Here is a 19,562-nt window from a genome sequence, read left to right on the forward strand (position 1 = left end):
TGCTCCGATCCGTAGAACGCTAGTTTTCTTTCTCCTGATACCGACGTCCTCTTGAGTAGTCCCCACCCGGAGATCTGAATGAGGGACTATTTTACCTCCAGAATATTTTACCCAAGAGGACGCCATCATCATTTAATCATACAGTGAAGCTGCATGCCCTCAGGAAAAATTACGGCTGTAGTTTCCCCTTGCTTTCAGCCGTTCGCAGTACCAGCACAGCAAGGCCATTTTGTGTAGTGTTACAATGCCATATCAGTCAGTCATCCAGACTGTTGCCCCTGCAACTACTGAAAAGGCTGCTGCCCCTCTTCAGGAACCACACGTTTGTATGACCTCTCAACAAATACCCCACCGTTGTTGTTACACCTACGGTACAGCCATCTGTATCACTGAGGCACGCAAGCCTCCCCACCAATGGCAAGGTCCATGGTTCATGGGGGTAACTGGTGACAAATCTAGCAGCCTACCTCTGAATTTCTTCAAAATCTTTCTTTTTCCTTAAAGTTTTCCCAATAAACCAAATCTACCATTTACCTTCCTTATTATGATCCTTTGTGCATGTTTCATTTCATATCAATTTGCAATGTCACACCTAGATTTTTAATTGATGTGACTGTATCAAGCAGCACACTACTAATGCTGTATTCAAACTTTATGGAATTTAAGCCATCTTGTATCTTCCTACAGTCACTCAACAATAACACCTTCCTACATACTACAGTGTCATCAGGAAACACTCTGTTAACCCTGCCCATTACAAAATTTATGTATATAGAGAATAAGAACAGTCCTATAATACTTCCATATGCACCCCTGACAATACCCTTGTCTCTGATGAACACTCACCACTAAAGGCAACATACTGGATTCTAATATTTATAAAGTCTTCAAGCCACCTGGAAACCTATTCTGCATGCTTGGACCTCCATCAATAGTCTGCAGTGGGACAACACATCAAATTTTATGGAAACCTTGAAATATGGAATCTGCCCATTGCACTTTTCCATGGTTCATATGAGAAAAGAGCAAGCTGAATTTCGAATGAGCAATGCTTTCTAACTCTGTGCTTGTTTGTGCAGTAAAGTTTTTCCATCCCAAAGAAGTTTATAACATTTGACCTGAGAATATCTTCAAGGATGTCACAGTAAACCAATGTTACAATATTAGTTTGCAATTTTGTGGGTCCATTCTTTTACCCTTCTTATATTCACGAGTTTCCTGCACTTTTTTCCAGCCACTTGGGAGTTTGCACTGGGTAAGACATTCGTGATAAATGCAAGCTAAGTAAGGGTCCAGTGCATAGAGTAGTTTCTCTAAAATCAAATTGGGATTCCATCCATTGTATGGTCAGTGCACTGCTCATGTTTGAACTAAATGATGTCCATTCATTGTCTATGTGGGATGCAAACATTTGCTTATCTGCTCTTTCTAGCAAAAACATTCCCATAACTTCATGATGGACTTATCAACTTAAGTAGCCTCTGCCACTATGATGACTTGATGATCACTAATCCTTCTCTCTAGACTGAAACCATCAATAAAGTCAGGCCTATCTGTAGATATAAAATCTAAAATATTTCCATTGCATGTTGGCTGCTGAACTAGTTGCTCAAGACAGTTTTCAGTGAACATGTTAAAAAGTTCTTCACAAAACTGCCTGTCCGAGCTACCTGCAATTGATCCACAGGCATCCCCATCTAAACTACATAGGTTTAAGTACCCTCCAACTAATACCGCATGATCTGATTTCCACATTAATGAGCACAGACACTCTTTGAATGATTCTAAAACCATCATAGCACTACTATGTGGCATCTGGTAATTAATTTGAATTCACCTTGACCTGTTACACATGTCCAGATAACTCCACAGTCAGACCCAATTTTGAGATCGACAGACTCAATATTTTTGTCAACTGCAGTGAAAAATCCCCCTCCTATGACATCTAATTTGTCAATTCTGTATACATTCCATGCCTCACTAAATATTTGAGAGCCCTCTACTTCAGCTGTTGAATCTGAGAATAATTTGAGAGTGACAACTTTCATGGAAGTCAGTAATTCAGGATATCTGTTACAAATACTTTGGCAATTTACTATTCAAATCAATTGCTCTTCTACCCAAGTAGCTGCTTTCTTTGTGTAGTGCACCCCTGACCTATCAATGGTGGTCCTACAATTCTCCACCCCATAATGAGGGTCCATAAATCTGCAGCCAAGACTATCACAGAATCACAGGAGTCTTTGGTTGATGTCTTCCACTTGGCTCCAAACTGAAGGATACCAATTAATTTTGCTAATGATACTGTGAACTGTTGCACTGTGAACTGTACACTGCTTGTACACCATGAGTGAGGCCAGCAGTCTTCACCACATCCACTGATCGGGATGGCCTCAGAATGTAATTGAAAGGTGTAATTGGTGCTGATGTTAACCACAACCTGCACACAACAGCACCCTGCACTCTTAACAGCCACAAACAGGGCCTACTCTACATCTTGGGTGAGGCTCCCTGACAGACATATCCTGTGCCTACTCAGATCCTGCTGAAGGAGTGAGCACCTGGCCACTCACAGAGTGAATGGGCAAGGCCAGCAGGCAAGCCTCCACATTGACTCTATGCCTAGAGTGACCACATCAAATACACTGTAAGATGCCTTGGGAGCAGAGCTCTTGTGCATAACTAATGACACATGAGTTGTCCCAGATGATGCACTAGGTTCTCCGCACTGCTGCACCTCAAGGTAGCAGCCTGAAAATGACTGCCCATGGCCAAAAGTATCTTCAGCTGTTCGCGAACTGTGAGAAGCTCCGCCAGCAACACAGCTTGCACAAATCCTATCCATCTTAGTTATGCTAACTTGAGAATTAACTATACAAGCATACAGAGAAAGCTAAATACGTAACTCATTGCCCTCCTGATGTGTCATGATGGACACTGATGCCTCACTGAGCTGTATAGCTGGCTATTCAAAAGAAATGACAACTGTGCTACATACTTTGAGAGTCTGTACTTCATAATTACTGAAACTCAAGATTACACCTCTTAAACAAAGGGGTTTTAAGAATTAAACTAAGAAAAAACACAGAAAAGATAAATAAGTAACTCGCTTCTCTGCTGGTATGTGACAAAATTTGCTATGTAGATAAAATGTTGAAAAACTGCAAACTTTGGATTAAACTGAACAGACCTGCTGTGGGAACTGTTGATATGATCTGTGAAACTTACAACAGACATGGATCAGTGTCATTTTGAGACACCAGTAATGATGTAATTTTGGGACACCAGCAAATGAAGCAATCCAAATGCTTAAACAATTTGTCTCAACAACCTCACAGTTGTTAACTGCAAAGGGCATATGAAGGTTGAAAATTTTCTAGTAGTGTGATACTGATTCTAATTGTAAGTTATTGCACAAACCATACACAGAAAGGATCTTCTGCTCTTACGAATGTATGAAAATATAGAGCAAATATAGTGAAGATCACAGTAGTCACAACAATAATCTGAATAATTTAATCTAAGGTGAAAGAAAAGGTTGGCGATTTTGTCTATAGGATTATGTGAGGCAGTATTGTAATAGAAAACTTGTTCAGTAATTACAATGAATAGGAGAAAATTGTTCACATTTTTATATTAGAACAAAGAACATACAGACAGCATTTTGACTGAGTGTGGCTGATGTTTGCTACATATTATAAAAGTAAAAGTAGGTGAAGGTGAGGAATTAAAACTACATTCATTCACACACACACACACACACCCACACACACCATGAGTCACTGCACTGTGCCTTTTCTGTCCATGCCCATATGAAACCTGTATGAACTCTTTTCATATTACTTTATTTGTATGGTCCCTATGCAAGACATACAGAAGAGGCAGCAGCATTAAGACACAACTATCCTGGAAAACCAGTTCATTAAATCTAAATTATATGTTTCTGCAGGGAAAAATAGCACCATTATTCCAGAGATTCCAATTTAAGTTCTTTGAACATTCTCATTGCACTTTTGTATGGGCTGTACTGAGATTTTACAATCCTAGCAGCATTTCTCTGAACTCATTATTCAATGCATGCTCCCATACCTATCTAGTCCACGAGGACTCCAAATGTTGCAGGTATATTCTAGTATTGATCACACTAGCATACTGCAGATGGTTTTCCTTAAAGATCTCCCACACTTTTTCAGAACTTATCCTCTAATCAAATTTCTCATTTGGCTTGCCTGTGACAGATTTTACACATTCAGTCTATTTCATATTGCTTACCCATGATCACCACCACCACCACCACCACCACCAGCACCATCATCATCATCATTAGCCACATGATACATACTGATGGATAAAAGCCTACTCTAGACTTTCCATACATTACAATCCTCAGCTACATGCATTTGTGTTTTATGTGCATGTTCCGCAGAGTCGTCTATCCATTTTCCATTAGAGGGGTTATCCTAGCCTTTTCTTTATTTCTTGGAATCCAGCAAAAGCTTCATTGATTCATCTAGCATACATTCTACCTCTTCAGATGGTTATACTGTCTGCAAGGTAATGTTTAATAAAGCAAGCTGTGTTTTAATTAGGTGATTCTTTGAGCCCATGGTGATTCTTTACAGATGATTCTTTCTCTCCAGTAACATTTTAGTCATCCAGCTTAAATTGTACTCCAGGATCCTGTAACTGATTAACATTAATATTGTTGGTCTGTAGTTCTACATAAATGTTCTGTTAAACTTTTCACACAGGAGTGGCATGCAATTTTTTTCCATGCACACAGGGGTGTTCACTGTCTAAGATATTCTCTATAAATACATGCTAGGAAATGGGCTACATTACAAAGCATATTAAAAGAAAACTGACATGAATTCCAAATTGGCCTGGTGTCTAGTCTGCTTTGAGTAGCCTTAAATGTTGTTTTATACCCAATGTCTTTATTGAAATCTTTCTAATTTGTGAGTGTATGCACTGCCAATTTATTTATTGAAATTTTTCTAATTTGTGAGTGTGTGCACTGGTCAATCTCAGGTAAGGGAGAATACTAAGATATGAACATTGTTTTAAGTAAATAGTGTAAGATTTAAAAATTTTTCTGCTATGTTTTTGACTGATCTGTCTTTGCTTCATGTACAACCCTTGTTGTGAAGGTATGATCTGCCATTAAGATTTCTCTGTCAGTTTAACTCTGTTCTCCTTTATAGTGAAGTACTTTACTTGGCACATATTTTTACAGAGTACCAGTATGTCTTATGTTGGTATCAGCTTTAGCCATAGATTTTCTGCATTTGTTGGATTTGATATAAATGTTTGTAGGTCATTTTTCAAATACATTATCAGTGACTGCATCAGTTCTAAGGTGGAGCTTTCATAATCCTGAATGTTGCTTTGTTAGAAAAGTGCTTTATTAGATATGGTCTTACTAGAGTTGGCATACTGTTGCTTTCCTCTGGTCTTTTAACCAACTTACCCAGAAAATTGTAAGAGAACCTACAAATTAATGAGGACTCTGAACCTTGGGGCAACTGAAAATTTTGCATACACACTGTAGCCCATTAAAATTGCAACACTAGGAAGGACAGCAAATAACAAGATTTTAGTTATTGCACATTTGTACAGTACACCAGGGAGAACACATCATTAAATCTGTAGGTGATTTTGGGGTAGAGGGTGCAAAATTTAGTATACAGACCTGCCATCCATGGCAGCAGCAGTAGCTCTAATGCAGCAGGTCATCAAGTGAAATGGAGTTCGGATGACAGATATGGGTATATCATTCTGTGCTGCATTATTATTCTGTGCTACTTCAAATTTATGTCTGAGTTCATCAACTGTAGTGGCTGGCAAGTAGTAGCATGCCAGTTACTTTGTGACCCACAACCACATGTTTTCATTTGGTGAGATATCTGGAGAACTTTTTACTCGGGGCAACAGTCAAACACCCTCTGTATCAAGGTATGTCAGGATAGCAAGAGCAACAAGTACTCTTGTGTTATCTTGCTGAAATATAATACCATTCATACAGACACAGTATGGTCAAGGCCTTACTACATTAGAAATGTAATCCCTCGTGTCCAAATTACTGGCTATGTGAACTAGAAGTGGTAGTATTGATACCCAATGACATCCTATACAATCACAACTGGTGTTGGGCCCATATGATGATGACTTATGCAATCTGGCAAAATTTGTTCTTGTTAGATCCCGCACAGATAGGTCAAATGTGCTGCTGTATATAAATTTGGAACTTGTATGAAAAGACAATGTGGTGCCATTCACATGCCCCACTACATTGTTGGCTGCACCAAATGTCAGTGTACATGTCTCTGTTGCCATAGCAACTTTAAGTGCCAACATTGTTCACCAAACTTACTGTTCATGATAACCCAGATTCCTTCACACAGTCTGTGTGGATACTTGTTTTGGTGCAGACAAGATATTTTCCTGACTGCACAGCCATGTAACATATTCTCAGGCACCAATCACCTGGGGCCATTGATATCCTGCATGGCAAAGAGTATGGCCTTCCTGAATCCATCAGTTCCATAACTGCATGTGGGCTCCCTAAAAACATGAGCAGCAATATAGCAGAACAATAAATTTCAGTCACAATTGACCACAATCCTGCTGCTGTTAAATTCTGACAAGAGCTGTTAGACATTTCACCTTGGGGCATAATGTGATTTCACAAACAACCAACATTCAAATACAGTTTCTGAATGAGAAATCAACTGCTTAATCTTTCCTAACAACCAGAATGTATATGGCATTACTGCTAATTACTTTGAGTAGTTCCATTGATATTCTATACATCACCAAGCGAGGTGGTGCACTGGCTAGCACACTGGACTCACATTCAGAAGGATGATGGTTCAAACTCGCGTCCAACCATCCTGGTTTAGGTTTTCCGTGATTTCTCTAAATCGCTTCAGGCAAATACTGGGGTGGTTCCTTTGAAAGGGCATGCCCGATTTCCTTCCCCATTCTTCCCTAATCCAATGGGACTAATGACCTTGCTGTTTGGTCCCCTCAGAACACTGAATTTCAGAACATTGGATTCACAGTCCCATATTTACTCATTTACTTACTTAAGTTCTGTCAGATACAACTATTCTCCTACCTTTGGTGATGATATTTTTACCTTTAGTAGCCTTCATTCATGTAGTAATATGATCCTTTCTAATTTCTGTCTCTTTGACAACACTTTAAAAAAGAATGGGTGTGTTGGGAGCCAGAAAGTTTCAGTCTCTCTTTTTCATGTGGACTTTAAATTAGATGTTTGATGCAGTTGTCTGATGTTGCATTCAGTATCAGTTTTGCATGACAGTGTTCATTACCACCAGTAACATATTTGTAATTATTGAAAATGATACTAGGAAAAATGAAATCAGATTCATGTTCACTTATTGTGGTGACTGTTCTCCAACCAGTTCATATTCAGATTTATTTTCTATATCATTAGTCTTAATTTTTGTATTTCTTGTTAAAAAATTACCTAATCTATCCCTACCAGATGTAGTCCACATGTTAGCTTGAATTATAATTTATTTTGTGTGTAGAAAATTATATAATCTAGTTCCCCTATACAGCATATCACAGCAAACACCATGGATATTCCATTCTCTCTCTCTCTCTCATCACAAGTTGAAATGTCAGGATAAGGATTAGTGGCTCACATTTTTAACAATCTACATATTAAAACTAATATGGCTAGTAGTTATCACACGCCAGCCGAAGTGGCCGTGCGGTTAAAGGCGCTGCAGTCTGGAACCGCAAGACCGCTACGGTCGCAGGTTCGAATCCTGCCTCGGGCATGGATGTTTGTGATGTCCTTAGGTTAGTTAGGTCTAACTAGTTCTAAGTTCTAGGGGACTAATGACCTCAGCAGTTGAGTCCCATAGTGCTCAGAGCCATTTGAACCATTTGAGTACTTATCACAGACAAATAAGCTGACTTCTTTGATGTACGTAACTATTCTCTGCAAAGGGCCAGTAAATATAGTAATAGAACATACATTGACTCCTCAATTGTAATCAGGTAGACATTTTTAGAGAAAAAAAAATGATCCAAATTAATGCTAGCCTGATGCTATGGCTTAATAAGTTCCACAAGGATGGTAATGATATAATCAATATTATGTATCTTGAATGGAAAATACTAGCTTGGCTTTACAAATTACTGATTGTTTCATACTTCATTTCTCTGTGGCATACCATATATCAATTGAGTGGCTCTTCTTTTTAATCACATATTCATGTCCTTGTCCATTTAGATTAGCAGTATAACATAACCTCAAAGGACAGTCAGAAAGAGAAAAAATTATCAATTTCAAATAATATATTAAAACTACTCCTGGAAGTGCACATTGGGATTATTCTCATGAGAAACGAAGTAAAATTGTTACTTATTATCAAGTTATAATTTATTCAGATATGTTTTGTAGACTAAATTAATTATAAATTGTTCCAAAAAATTATCTCACAATGAATGTAAAAATAGAGGATTTTTTCCAAGTTTTGTTAGATTTTTCTTAAAGATTGAGTCAACTGTTTTTAAAGATGTTAGTAAAAGACTAAATACTGAGTTTTTAAAGACATGCATCCTTATGTAAGAAACATGGCATTTTATACAGTGTTCATTTCATATTCATACTTGTATATTCAACATATAAGATCACTTCACTTACTTCCTTTTGGAGCAAGTATATGTATGTTCCATCACTTGAAGAAATTCTTGATAGCACTTTCATATCTGTATGAAGACTATCAGTGTTTGAAAGTAGAATCATGAAACCATCATGTTTCATTGTCAGACTTCGTTTCTGATCTAAACTATCAGTTAGCACTAGATCATAATCATTTATTGTTGGTTTACTGCAGACTGTTATTTCTGTACCAAGTTTTGTGGCTTCTTCTGTAGAATTTGTCTCACAAATCAGATATAGTTTCGCCTAAAACATATTGACATATGTTATTATTCATAAAACTTATAATTATTCATAAAACTTATAAACTTCCACACATACACACAGTTTATTTAGATCAGATGGTGGAATTAAATGACATGATAATGAAATAGTTCCACAGGCTTCTGCCTTCACGTAAAAATGTGCAAAATTAAGAGACACAATTACTGGCCAATATTTATGTTCAGGAACTGAAATATTTACTACTGCTGACACAAACATAACAGTACCATAGCTTTTGGAACCGTTAGTACTTTCTTCCTTGGGAAAGAGAGGGCAAGGTTGGAGAAGGTTGAAAAGGAGGGGCAGATATCTCAGATGCCAGGATGAGAGGGACACAAATGTTGTGGTGACAAGGGGAGGCAAAGATCTTCATCTCTCTTTGTCCTCAAAACAGGTGGTATGCTCTCATTCCAGGATGTGAGTCCATTGATCTTCCTGCTCAACCTTCCCCAATACATCCCTCCCTCCTCCCCAAGGAAATGGTGTTAGTGAAACCAAAAGCTAAGGTAGCATCATGTGTTTTTATGTGTGTTTGTAAGAAGTACTATTTCATACCTTCTCATAATTTTATAGTCAACAATAGTATTGTTATACAAATCAACCCAGAACTGGACTAAAACATTTTGAAAAATCATGAAAAAATACTAATTTTACAGTAATTCTGCATGCACTGCTTCTCCTAAATACAAGGTCAGCATCAACCACTGAGCCATGTGATTAAGCTGTAGTCAACTGGTCTTTAAGAAATTGTAAAGCATGATTAAGTCTTCTTGCCGATTGACTTGGCACTTATGTTAAAAAGTTATCTAGCTATTTTTGAATTTTTCAAACAATTTCCAGTTGGTTTTGAATGTCATAAATCTGTTATATTTTCCCATTGTTTCTTTCTTTCTTCTTATTTATTTTTTTAAAGAGAAAGTTATTTCATGATTCACGATTTGCTCTATAAGTCAGCTATTTATCAGCTGGAGAACATTGCTCTCAACACTTTTCAATGTATTATTATCTTCAGTGATAGGCATTGATGTTATTCTTACATGTTTTATGATTTTGTTTACTGACCTACCACTATGTCATCATCATTGCCTTGTCTTATATCTTTGAATCCAGCAGTGAATTTCCTTAGTACATATGCTACTCATTTTCCTATTCTCTATTTCATTTTCATCGCCACAATCACAATTAGAATTATGTCTTTCATACCAGTCTGTCTTTTTGTCTGTGTTAGGACTCAAACCTGATGTTAATTTCGTTTCCAGATATCCAAAAATGTTAGTTCTGAAAATTTTATACAGTTCAACAAAAGCACTCAGGGCCATTTGTACTCTTTTACATACTTCTCTTGCATATACGAAGGTGGTTCGATAAGTTCTCGAAAGCGCAACGAGTTGTTCAAGTGATATTCATTGGACTGTTGCCGGTAAACACGTGCTACATCAGTGCTCTTGGAAGAGAGCTTTGGTGGTGACGTGGCTCTGTGGCCCATCTAGTGATTTGTGAAGATGGAAAAAAAAATGAGATTTGAGCAGTGATTAAGTACTTCATAAAGAAAGGTGTGAAAGCATAGGACATTCATGCCAATTTCCAGAATACACTGGGGGACTCTGCTCCTTCATATTCAACTGTTGCCAAGTGGACAAATGAATTTAAATTAGGTTGGGAGAGCTTAGATGATGATCCATACAGTGGTCGGCCAAGATGTGTCACTCACTACAAAATCATTGCAAAGGTTCACAAAATGGTCTTGGAGGATTGCTGACTGAAAGTGCGTGAAATTGCTCACACTTGCCAGATGTCATCTGAAAGGATATATCACATTTTAACTGAAGAGTTAGAAAAGAAAAAATTATCTGCAAGATGGGTGCCGCAACTCTTGACGCTGGATCAAAAACGCATGAGAATGGACATATCAGAATAATGTTTAGCCTGTTTTAGGAGAAACAAACAAGATTTTTTGTGCCAGTTTGTGACCACAGATGAAACTTGGGTGCACTACTATGCCACAGAGACAAAACAACAGTCAAAGCAATGGAAACATGATAATTCTCTGACATCAAAGAAAACAAAGACAATTCCATTGGCAAGAAAGGTCATGGCATCAGTGTTCTGGGATGCGAAGGGGATTCTGTTTGTAGATTATCTCCCTGCTTGGCAAACAATTACTGGAGAACACTATGCTAACCTCCTGGACAAATTGCAACAAAAGACATGCAAAACAGGGCCAGGCTTAGCAAAGAAGAAAGTCATCTTCCATCAAGACAATTCACACGTGCACACGTATGCCATCACCATGGCAAAATTAAATGAACTAAGGTATGAATTGTTGCCACACCTGGCTTATTCACCCGATATGGCTCCATCAGTGTTGCTCTCTTCCCAAAACTGAAAATTTTTCTTGGTGGAGGAAGATTCATTTCAAACGAAGAATTGATAGCTGGAGTTGACAACTATTTTGCAGGCCTGGAGGAAACTCATTTTCAAAGTGGGATCAAGGCACTGGAACATTGTAGGACCAAGTGCATTAATCTGCAAGGAGGCTACATTGAAAAACAAAAAAAGTTTAAGTGATGTAAGTACTTTTTTTCTACTCCGTTCCAAGAACTTTTCAAACCATCGTCTTATCAAGTTGTCCTCAGCTGCCCTAAGCATAAAAACTCATCATTTGATAGTACAGCTTGTTTCTTAATTTGTAAAATTTTCTTTTTGTTATGTTGCTTTTATATTATTTTCATCTTATTTTAACTGATTTTCTTGCACAACATCTTGAACATGACAAAAGTCACCATATGCTGGTTTCCATGACTGCTTCCAACTATTCGAAAGCTCACCAAACTGAAGTAGTTGAGGGAATGTTTTGGCTGTATCAAGACAATAGAAATTTTTTGGAAATTTGAGGTAAGGTCTTATGGGACCAAACTACTGAGGTCATCGGTCCAAAGTTTACACACTACTTAATCTAACTTAAACTAACTTATGCTAAGAACAACACACACACACACACACACACACACACACACACACACACACACACACACACACACACACACACACACACACGAGGAGGACTCAAACCTCCAACGGGAGGGAGCCGTGCAGACTGTGACAAGGCACCTCAGACCGTTCGGCTACCCTGCATGGCTCAAGTCAATAGAGATAACTGCTTTAGTCAGGAAGCTGTCCAAGAGAATGTTGTTGCTCCATAACAACAACCCTACTTATTTATTCCTCAGATGAAGAAACCATTGCTTGGTGGGCATTTACAGAATGACAACAAGTTGTATTTTGACAGGGGACATTTGCTGAACAGCTAAAAGGCAGACTTCTACAACTGAGGTCTGTGCCATGTTGTTCATTGCTGAGAACCATGTGCCACATTGAAGGGTCAATATGTAGACAAATTCCATCACCAACTTTCATAGCTACATATTTATTTTTCAAGGTCATAATGACAACTTTATGACTAGTTCTCATGATTACACAGCTACACAGCACACACCTACAATGATACTGATTATTTAATAGGCAGTTACCCAGGCTGGCTGGATGGGTAAGAGGAAAGGAGTGTAGCAAATGGAAGAGGTATGAGTGTGTGGAGCAAGAAAAAGTTAGGTAGATTTTGGAAGGCAGGAGAGGGTGACATGTTGCTCTCAGCATCAGTACCAAAATTAGGATTGAATTAAAGGGCAATTATCAGCAAACTGAGAAGGGAGGATGTGAGACAGAAGAATATGTAGATGACATTTGCAGGAAACAAAGTACAAGGGCTGAACAGGGGAAGCATAGGGTGGAAAATCACTGAAGAGGAATGGAAAAAATAAGGTGTATGAATGGATTTAGTGTAAATTTAGGCCAAGGGGATAGCAAGACTGGGAGGTGAACTGGAGGGATATTTCTTACCTATGTAACTCAGAGGAACTGGTGCTTTAGAGGTGAAGAGGGGAAAGACAGGGAGGGAGTTGCTCTAAATGAAATGTATACAGACGCAGCTGTTGAAATCATTGATTTTTGGAATGTGGTATGTTCAGCAAAAGGAAGAAACATCTTCATCAACTAAGTAGTTAACCATATGGGTAGCCACAGTTTGGCAGTGGGCATGCTTCAGGTAGACAGCTAATTTAACTTTCATACTCACACAGAATACTGCACAGTAATTGCAGGACAGCTGTAATATCATATGGTTGCTTCTGCACATGGCTATACCTTTAATAAGATAGGAAATGCCTGTGACTGGACTGCAGTAGAAGATGGTGGGTTGGTGTATGGTGCAGGACTTGCTCCTATGTTGCTACAGCAGAATGACCTGTTGAGGGCAAAACTGTGAGTGAGGATAACATAGGGATGGATTAGGATATCACATAGGCAGAATGGGGATGTTGTTGTTGTTGTGGTCTTCAGTCCTGAGACTGGTTTGATGCAGCTCTCCATGCTACTCTATCCTGTGCAAGCTTCTTCATACCCCAGTACCTACTGCAACCTACATCCTTCTGAATCTGCTTAGTGTATTCATCTCTTTGTCTCCCTCTACGATTTTTACCCTCCACGTTGCCCTCCAATACTAAACTGGTGATCCCTTAATGCCTCAGAACATGTCCTACCAACTGATCCCTTCTTCTAGTCAAGTTGTGCCACAAACTTCTCTTCTCCCCAATCCTATTCAATACCTCCTCATTAGTTATGTGATCTACCCACATAATTTTCAGCATTCTTCGGTAGCACCACATTTCGAAAGCTTCTATTCTCTTCTTATCCAAACTATTTACTGTCCATGTTTCACTTCCATACATGGCTACACTACATACAAATACTTTCAGAAACGACTTCCTGACACTTAAATCTTTACTTGATGTTAACAAATTTGTCTTCTTCAGAAATGCTTTCCTTGCCATTGCCAGTCTACATTTTATATCCTCTCTATTTCGACCATCATCAGTTATTTTGCTCCCCAAATAGCAAAACTCCTTTACTACTTTAAGTGTCTCATTTCCTAATGTAATTCCCTCAGCATCACCTGAATTAATTCGACTACATTCCATTATCCTCATTTTGCTTTTGTTGAGGTTCATCTTATATCCTCATTTGAAGACACTATCCATTCCGTTCAACTGCTCTTCCAAGTCCTTTGCTGTCTCTGACAGAATTACAAAGTCATCGGTAAACCTCAAAGTTTTTATTTCTTCTCCATGGATTTTAATACCTACTCCGAATTTTTCTTTTGTTTCCTTTACTGCTTGCTCAATATACAGATTGAATAACATCGGGGATAGACTACAACCCTGTCTCACCCCCTTCCCAACCACTGCTCGCCTTTCATGTCCCTTGACTCTTATAGCTGCCATCTGGTTTCTGTACAAACTGTAAACAGCCTTTCGCTCCCTTTATTTTACCCCTGCCACCGTCAGAATTTGAAAGAGAGTATTCCATTCACCATTGTCAAAAGCTTTATCTAAGTCTACAAATGCTAAAAATGTAGATTTGCCTTTCCTTAATCTAGCTTCTAAGATAAGTCATAGGGTCAGTATTGCCTCACATGTTCCAACATTTCTACGGAATCCAAATTGATCTTCCCCAAGGTCGGCTTCTACTAGTTTTTCCATTCGTCTGTAAAGAATTTGCATTAATATTTTGCAGCCGTGGCTTATTAAACTGATTGTTCGGTAATTTTCACATCTGTCAACACCTGCTTTCTTTGGGATTCGATTTATTATATTCTTCTTGAAGTCTGAGGGTATTTCACCTGTCTCATACATCTATCTCACCAGATGGTAGAGTTTTGTCAGGACTGGCTCTCCCAAGGCTGTCGTAGTTCTAATGGAATGTTGTCTACTCCCGGGGCCTTGTTTCATCTCAGGTCTTTAAGTGCTCTGTCAAACTTTTCACGCAGTATCAGTTTCCATCTGAGCTCTTGATATTCATACAAGTGGCTCTCTTTTCTCCAAAGGTCTCTTTAATTTTCCTGTAGGCTGTATCTATCTTACCCCTAGTGAGATAAACCTCTACGTCCTTACATTTGTCCTCTAGGCATCCCTGCTTAGCCGATTTGCACTTCCTGTCGATCTCATTTTTGAGACGTTTGTATTCCTGTTTGCCTGCTTCATTTACTGTATTTTTATATTTTCTCCTTTCATCAATTTAATTCAATATTTCTTCTGTTGCTCATGGAGTTCTACTAGCCCTCATCTTTTTACCTACTTGATCCTATGCTGCCTTCACTACTTCATCCCTCAAAACTACCCATTCTTCTTCTACTGTATTTCATTCCCCCATTTCTGTCAATTGTTCCCTTATCCTGTCCCTGAAACTCTGTACAACCTCTGGTTCTTTCAATTTATCCAGGTCCCATCTACTTAAATTCCCACCTTTTTGCAGTTTCTTCAGTTTTAATCGACATTCATAACCAATAGATTGTGGTCAGAGTCCACATATGCACCTGGAAATGTCTTACAATTTAGAACCTGGTTCCTAAATCTCTGTCTTACCATTATATAATCTATCTGAAACCTGTCAGTATCTCCAGGCTTCTTCCATGTATACAGCCTTCTTTCATGATTCTTGAACCAAGTGTTAGTTATGATTAAGTTGTGTTCTACCAGACAGCTTCCTCTTTCATTTCTTAGCCCCAATCCATATTCACTACTATGTTTCTTCTCGCCCCTTTCCTACTACCGAATTCCAGTCACCCATGACTATTAAATTTTCGTCTCCCTTCACTATCTGAATAATTTCTTTGATTTCATCATACATTTCTTCAATTTCTTTGTCATCTGCAGAGCTAGTCGGCATATAAACTTGTACTACTGTAGTAGGTGTGGGCTTCGTGTCTATCTTGGCCACAATAATGCGTTCGCTATGGGGAATGGAATACTAATTCTGGTGATAAGTGTAATATTTTGAGTAGGAGCCCCGTTGCCTCAGGGCACAAAAAGGAACACTCAAGCCTTCATGAAGAAAGCCGTTGATTGTTTCAAGGGTTACACACTATTGGGTAATTGCAATCCCTGGGTCAACTATTACATTATTCTGGTAAAATTACTTTCTTTTGAGTTAGTACTATATCATCTGCAAATTCATATGGGCTTTCTCAATATATACCCATATACATGTATGGGAAGACTATGATTTAATATGACAAAGTGATAATTACAACACAAACTAGCTGTTACCTGCAGCTTTGCCAACGTGCATGTAGGGCAAACATATTACACATATGTCCACCCTTTGTTCTCTCTGCCCATTTCCTCCACCTTCCTCACTTTCTTCCCCCCATCTCCATGTCCATTTTATCCTCTCCCCTTTCTCTTTTAATCTACTCCATCCCATTCTTCCTGGCCATTGCCTTCTCCCTTTTAATACCCCCCTCTCCCTATCCATAAACTAACCTATCTCTCTACCCATCTCCTCCTCTGCCCTTTCTTTTCCATCTGTTCACTACCTCTCTCTATATTCCAACTGCCTGCTACATCTCCCACTCCTCCCCTCCACTTCTCTCTGTTGATTCCTCCTTCCCCTCTCTCTGAACATCTCCTCCTCCCTCTTTCTCTGTCCATCTCCTGCTCTCCCCCCCCCCCCCCCTCTCTGACGATCTCCTGCTCCAACTCCCACTGCACACCTCCTCCTCCTTCCTCTTTGTCCTTCCCCTCCTCCTTCTCTATCTGACTGTCTCATCCTCCCCTCTCCTTGTACATTTCCTCCTCCATCACTGTCTCTCCATCCCTTCCTTCTTCCCTTTCTCTGGCCACTCCAATTCCCCTTTATCCTCTGCCCCCTCTCAGATCAAATCTCATCCTTCCCCTCCCTATATCTATCTCCTCTGACCCCTCTATCTGTTGTTCTCCTCCTACTGCTACCTCTGCCCATGTCTTCCTCCTCACATATCTGTCCACCTCATCCTCCCCTTCTCTCTATCCATCTCCTCCTTCCCCTCACCCTGAGCCTCTCCTCCTTCTCTCTCTATCCATTACCTCCTGCCCACCTCTTTTTCTGTCCATCCTCTGCCCTATCCATCTCAACTTTTCCCCAACCATACCCATCTGTCCATGTAGACCCTGCAAAATGAGGCAATACAGCAGACTGATATTACACAAAGACAGCATGGTTATTGCACAGCCGGCCGGAGTCGCCGTGCGGTTCTAGGCGCTACAGTCTGGAACCGAGCGACCGCTACGGTCGCGGGTTCGAATCCTGCCTCGAGCATGGATGTGTGTGATGTCCTTAGGTTAGTTAGGTTTAATTAGTTCTAAGTTCTAGGCGACTGATGACCTCAGAAGTTAAGTCGCATGGTGCTCAGAGCCATTTGAACCATTTATTTGGTTATTGCACAGAGTAGCCTACAGCTCTTGAGAACTGTTTTTTTTCCCCTGATGTATAAGCTGCCATGCAAAGCAGGTCAATAAAGTAGGCCAATACTACTACAACACAACATGCCTGTTGTCCAGGCTAGCCTCAATGCAGCAGCTGGAAAACTGTTTCTTCCCACAGAGGTGTAGGCTGCTGTGCATAGCAGGTCAATAGGCAGGCTGATACTATTCTCACATTACTGTCAAGCAGGGTAACCTATATGGCAGGGCGAGTAAAAACATTTTTACCCATATCTCTACTCTTGATGGAGCTAGGAGGTTGTAAACCACACAGAGATGATACTCATGAAGTTTGCTGGGAGGAGATCCTGGACTATCATACACACACACACACACACACACACACACACACACACATACACACACACACAGTCTGTTTTATACACACTGAAGTGCCAAAGAAACTGGTATAGGCATGTATATTCAAATAAACAAATATGTAAACACGCAGAATATGGCACTGCAGTCGGCAATGCCTATATAAGACAACAAGTGTCTGGTACAGTTGTTTATAGTGAGAAAGTGAACAAAAGTTATAGTTGTGTGGTGAAAAACGGAACATACATACATTATAACAGTGAAATAGTGAAGCTAAATGAACGTGTATCAAGCCTGCAATTAATTGTAGATGTACTAAGGTGGGACACTGCGCATTTAGAAAATGAAAATGCCAAACTGAAAAAGGCGCGTAATATCCCAATCGCCAAAGCAAGTAAAACGAGGAACTGGGAGCACAGTACTAGCATGATCGCGGAAAAAAGAAGCAAAATGGTGATAAATACAACAAATGGAATGAACCATGGCAGTAAAAGCAGTTTCAGTGTCCTACCTACAATAAACGAGTGCTCTGAAGTGGATATAGGCTTAAAGGCAGAAACAACAAGGCAACATATGTTTACTAGGCCAGAAAGGGTTGGTCGTGTGAAACCCAGGGACTGTAGAATTCCTGTGTTATAAAAAAACGTTTTCATTCACTAGATTCAGATGTAAATGTGGAATCCATGGAAAAGTGTGACAGCAACAACACACCGAATCTATATAGTGACAAGCACATGAGCAGAAACTTCCGCAATAAACGTGAAGACAAACTCAAAGTGAAAATATTCTCTGATAGCCATGGACGTGAAATTGCAAAAATACTATGTTACAGTCATTGTATACAAGCAACTAGTATTGTAAAACCAGGTGAACCCATCCAAGAACTCACTAGAAACATAGAAACTGAAAATGATCGTCATATTGTCGTCATAGCTGGAGCCAATAATGTATATAAAAACGACCTCCACAGTGCAACACGAAACCTTAAGGCCATACTAAATTCAACAGAAGAGAAATCAGTTGTTGTACTCGGAATTCCACATAGGCATGACCTTTCGGAATGGTCATGCGTGAACATGGAAATCAAAAAAGCAAACAGGCAATACTCAAAGATTTGCAGGGCCTACCAAAATGCATATTTTATAAGTATGGACTCCTTGCAAAGAGACTGTTACACGAGACATGGCATGCCCCTTAATTACAGAGGCAAGAAGATTCTGTGCCAAAACATCAGCATGATACTGAAAGCATCGGACAACCAAGAAGTAATTGCTGCTCTTCCAGTTCCTTGCTTGATGCAAGCAGAGCCTGGAGAAATGGTTACTTCTATTGCAGCAGTAGAGGTGGAAGCAGCAATTGTACCTACACGCATAACAAACGCTGCAGCAGCAGTACCTACCACACGTCATCTACAGGATTCAACAGCAGCAGAAGATGAAGCAACATCCAAATTTCCACTGTCACTGCTTGCCACAATAATGCCTACAGCAGCAGCAGCAGCAGTACCTATCACACTTCATCAGCAAGACTCAACAGCAGCAGGAGAAGAAGCAACAACCTTATCTCCTCAGTCACCAGATGCCACAACAGTGCCTCCACACACACCATAACAGCAGTTCCATCAATTCCTGTAGTAGCAGCCTCATCTACAATATCATCACAAGGAGGGAAGAGTAGGCATCCAACAGTAGATGTGCTACCACTCCAAGTGAACAATTTTTTAGTACAAGGGAACAAGAGGCAGAAATCCAAAAGATAAGCCTTGTAAAAGGTTTGAAAACCAATCACCATAGTGTTCAGTGTGTAAGCAATAAGAGCATGGATCTTAAAATATGTTACCTTAACGTTCAAGGACTGAAAGATAAAGAACTTATCATAAATGAGTTTGGTCTTGATAACCAGTCTGATATTTTTTGTCTGAG

General features: G+C 39.5%; 1 protein-coding gene across 1 annotated transcript in view; it reads right to left on the minus strand.

The window, feature by feature from the left end:
• LOC126175574 (fatty acid synthase-like) overlaps window positions 1–19,562 on the minus strand; it is a 186,678-nt gene that overhangs the window by 158,248 nt on the left and 8,868 nt on the right. Inside the window, exon 2 of the mRNA XM_049922432.1 lies at window positions 8,687–8,950. Coding sequence (XP_049778389.1) covers window positions 8,687–8,806 — 120 coding nt within the window. The 5' untranslated portion in view covers window positions 8,807–8,950. The remainder of the gene's footprint in view (window positions 1–8,686; window positions 8,951–19,562) is intronic.

This window comes from Schistocerca cancellata, chromosome 3 (assembly GCF_023864275.1).
Source record: "Schistocerca cancellata isolate TAMUIC-IGC-003103 chromosome 3, iqSchCanc2.1, whole genome shotgun sequence".
Taxonomy (NCBI): Eukaryota; Metazoa; Arthropoda; class Insecta; order Orthoptera; family Acrididae; genus Schistocerca; species Schistocerca cancellata.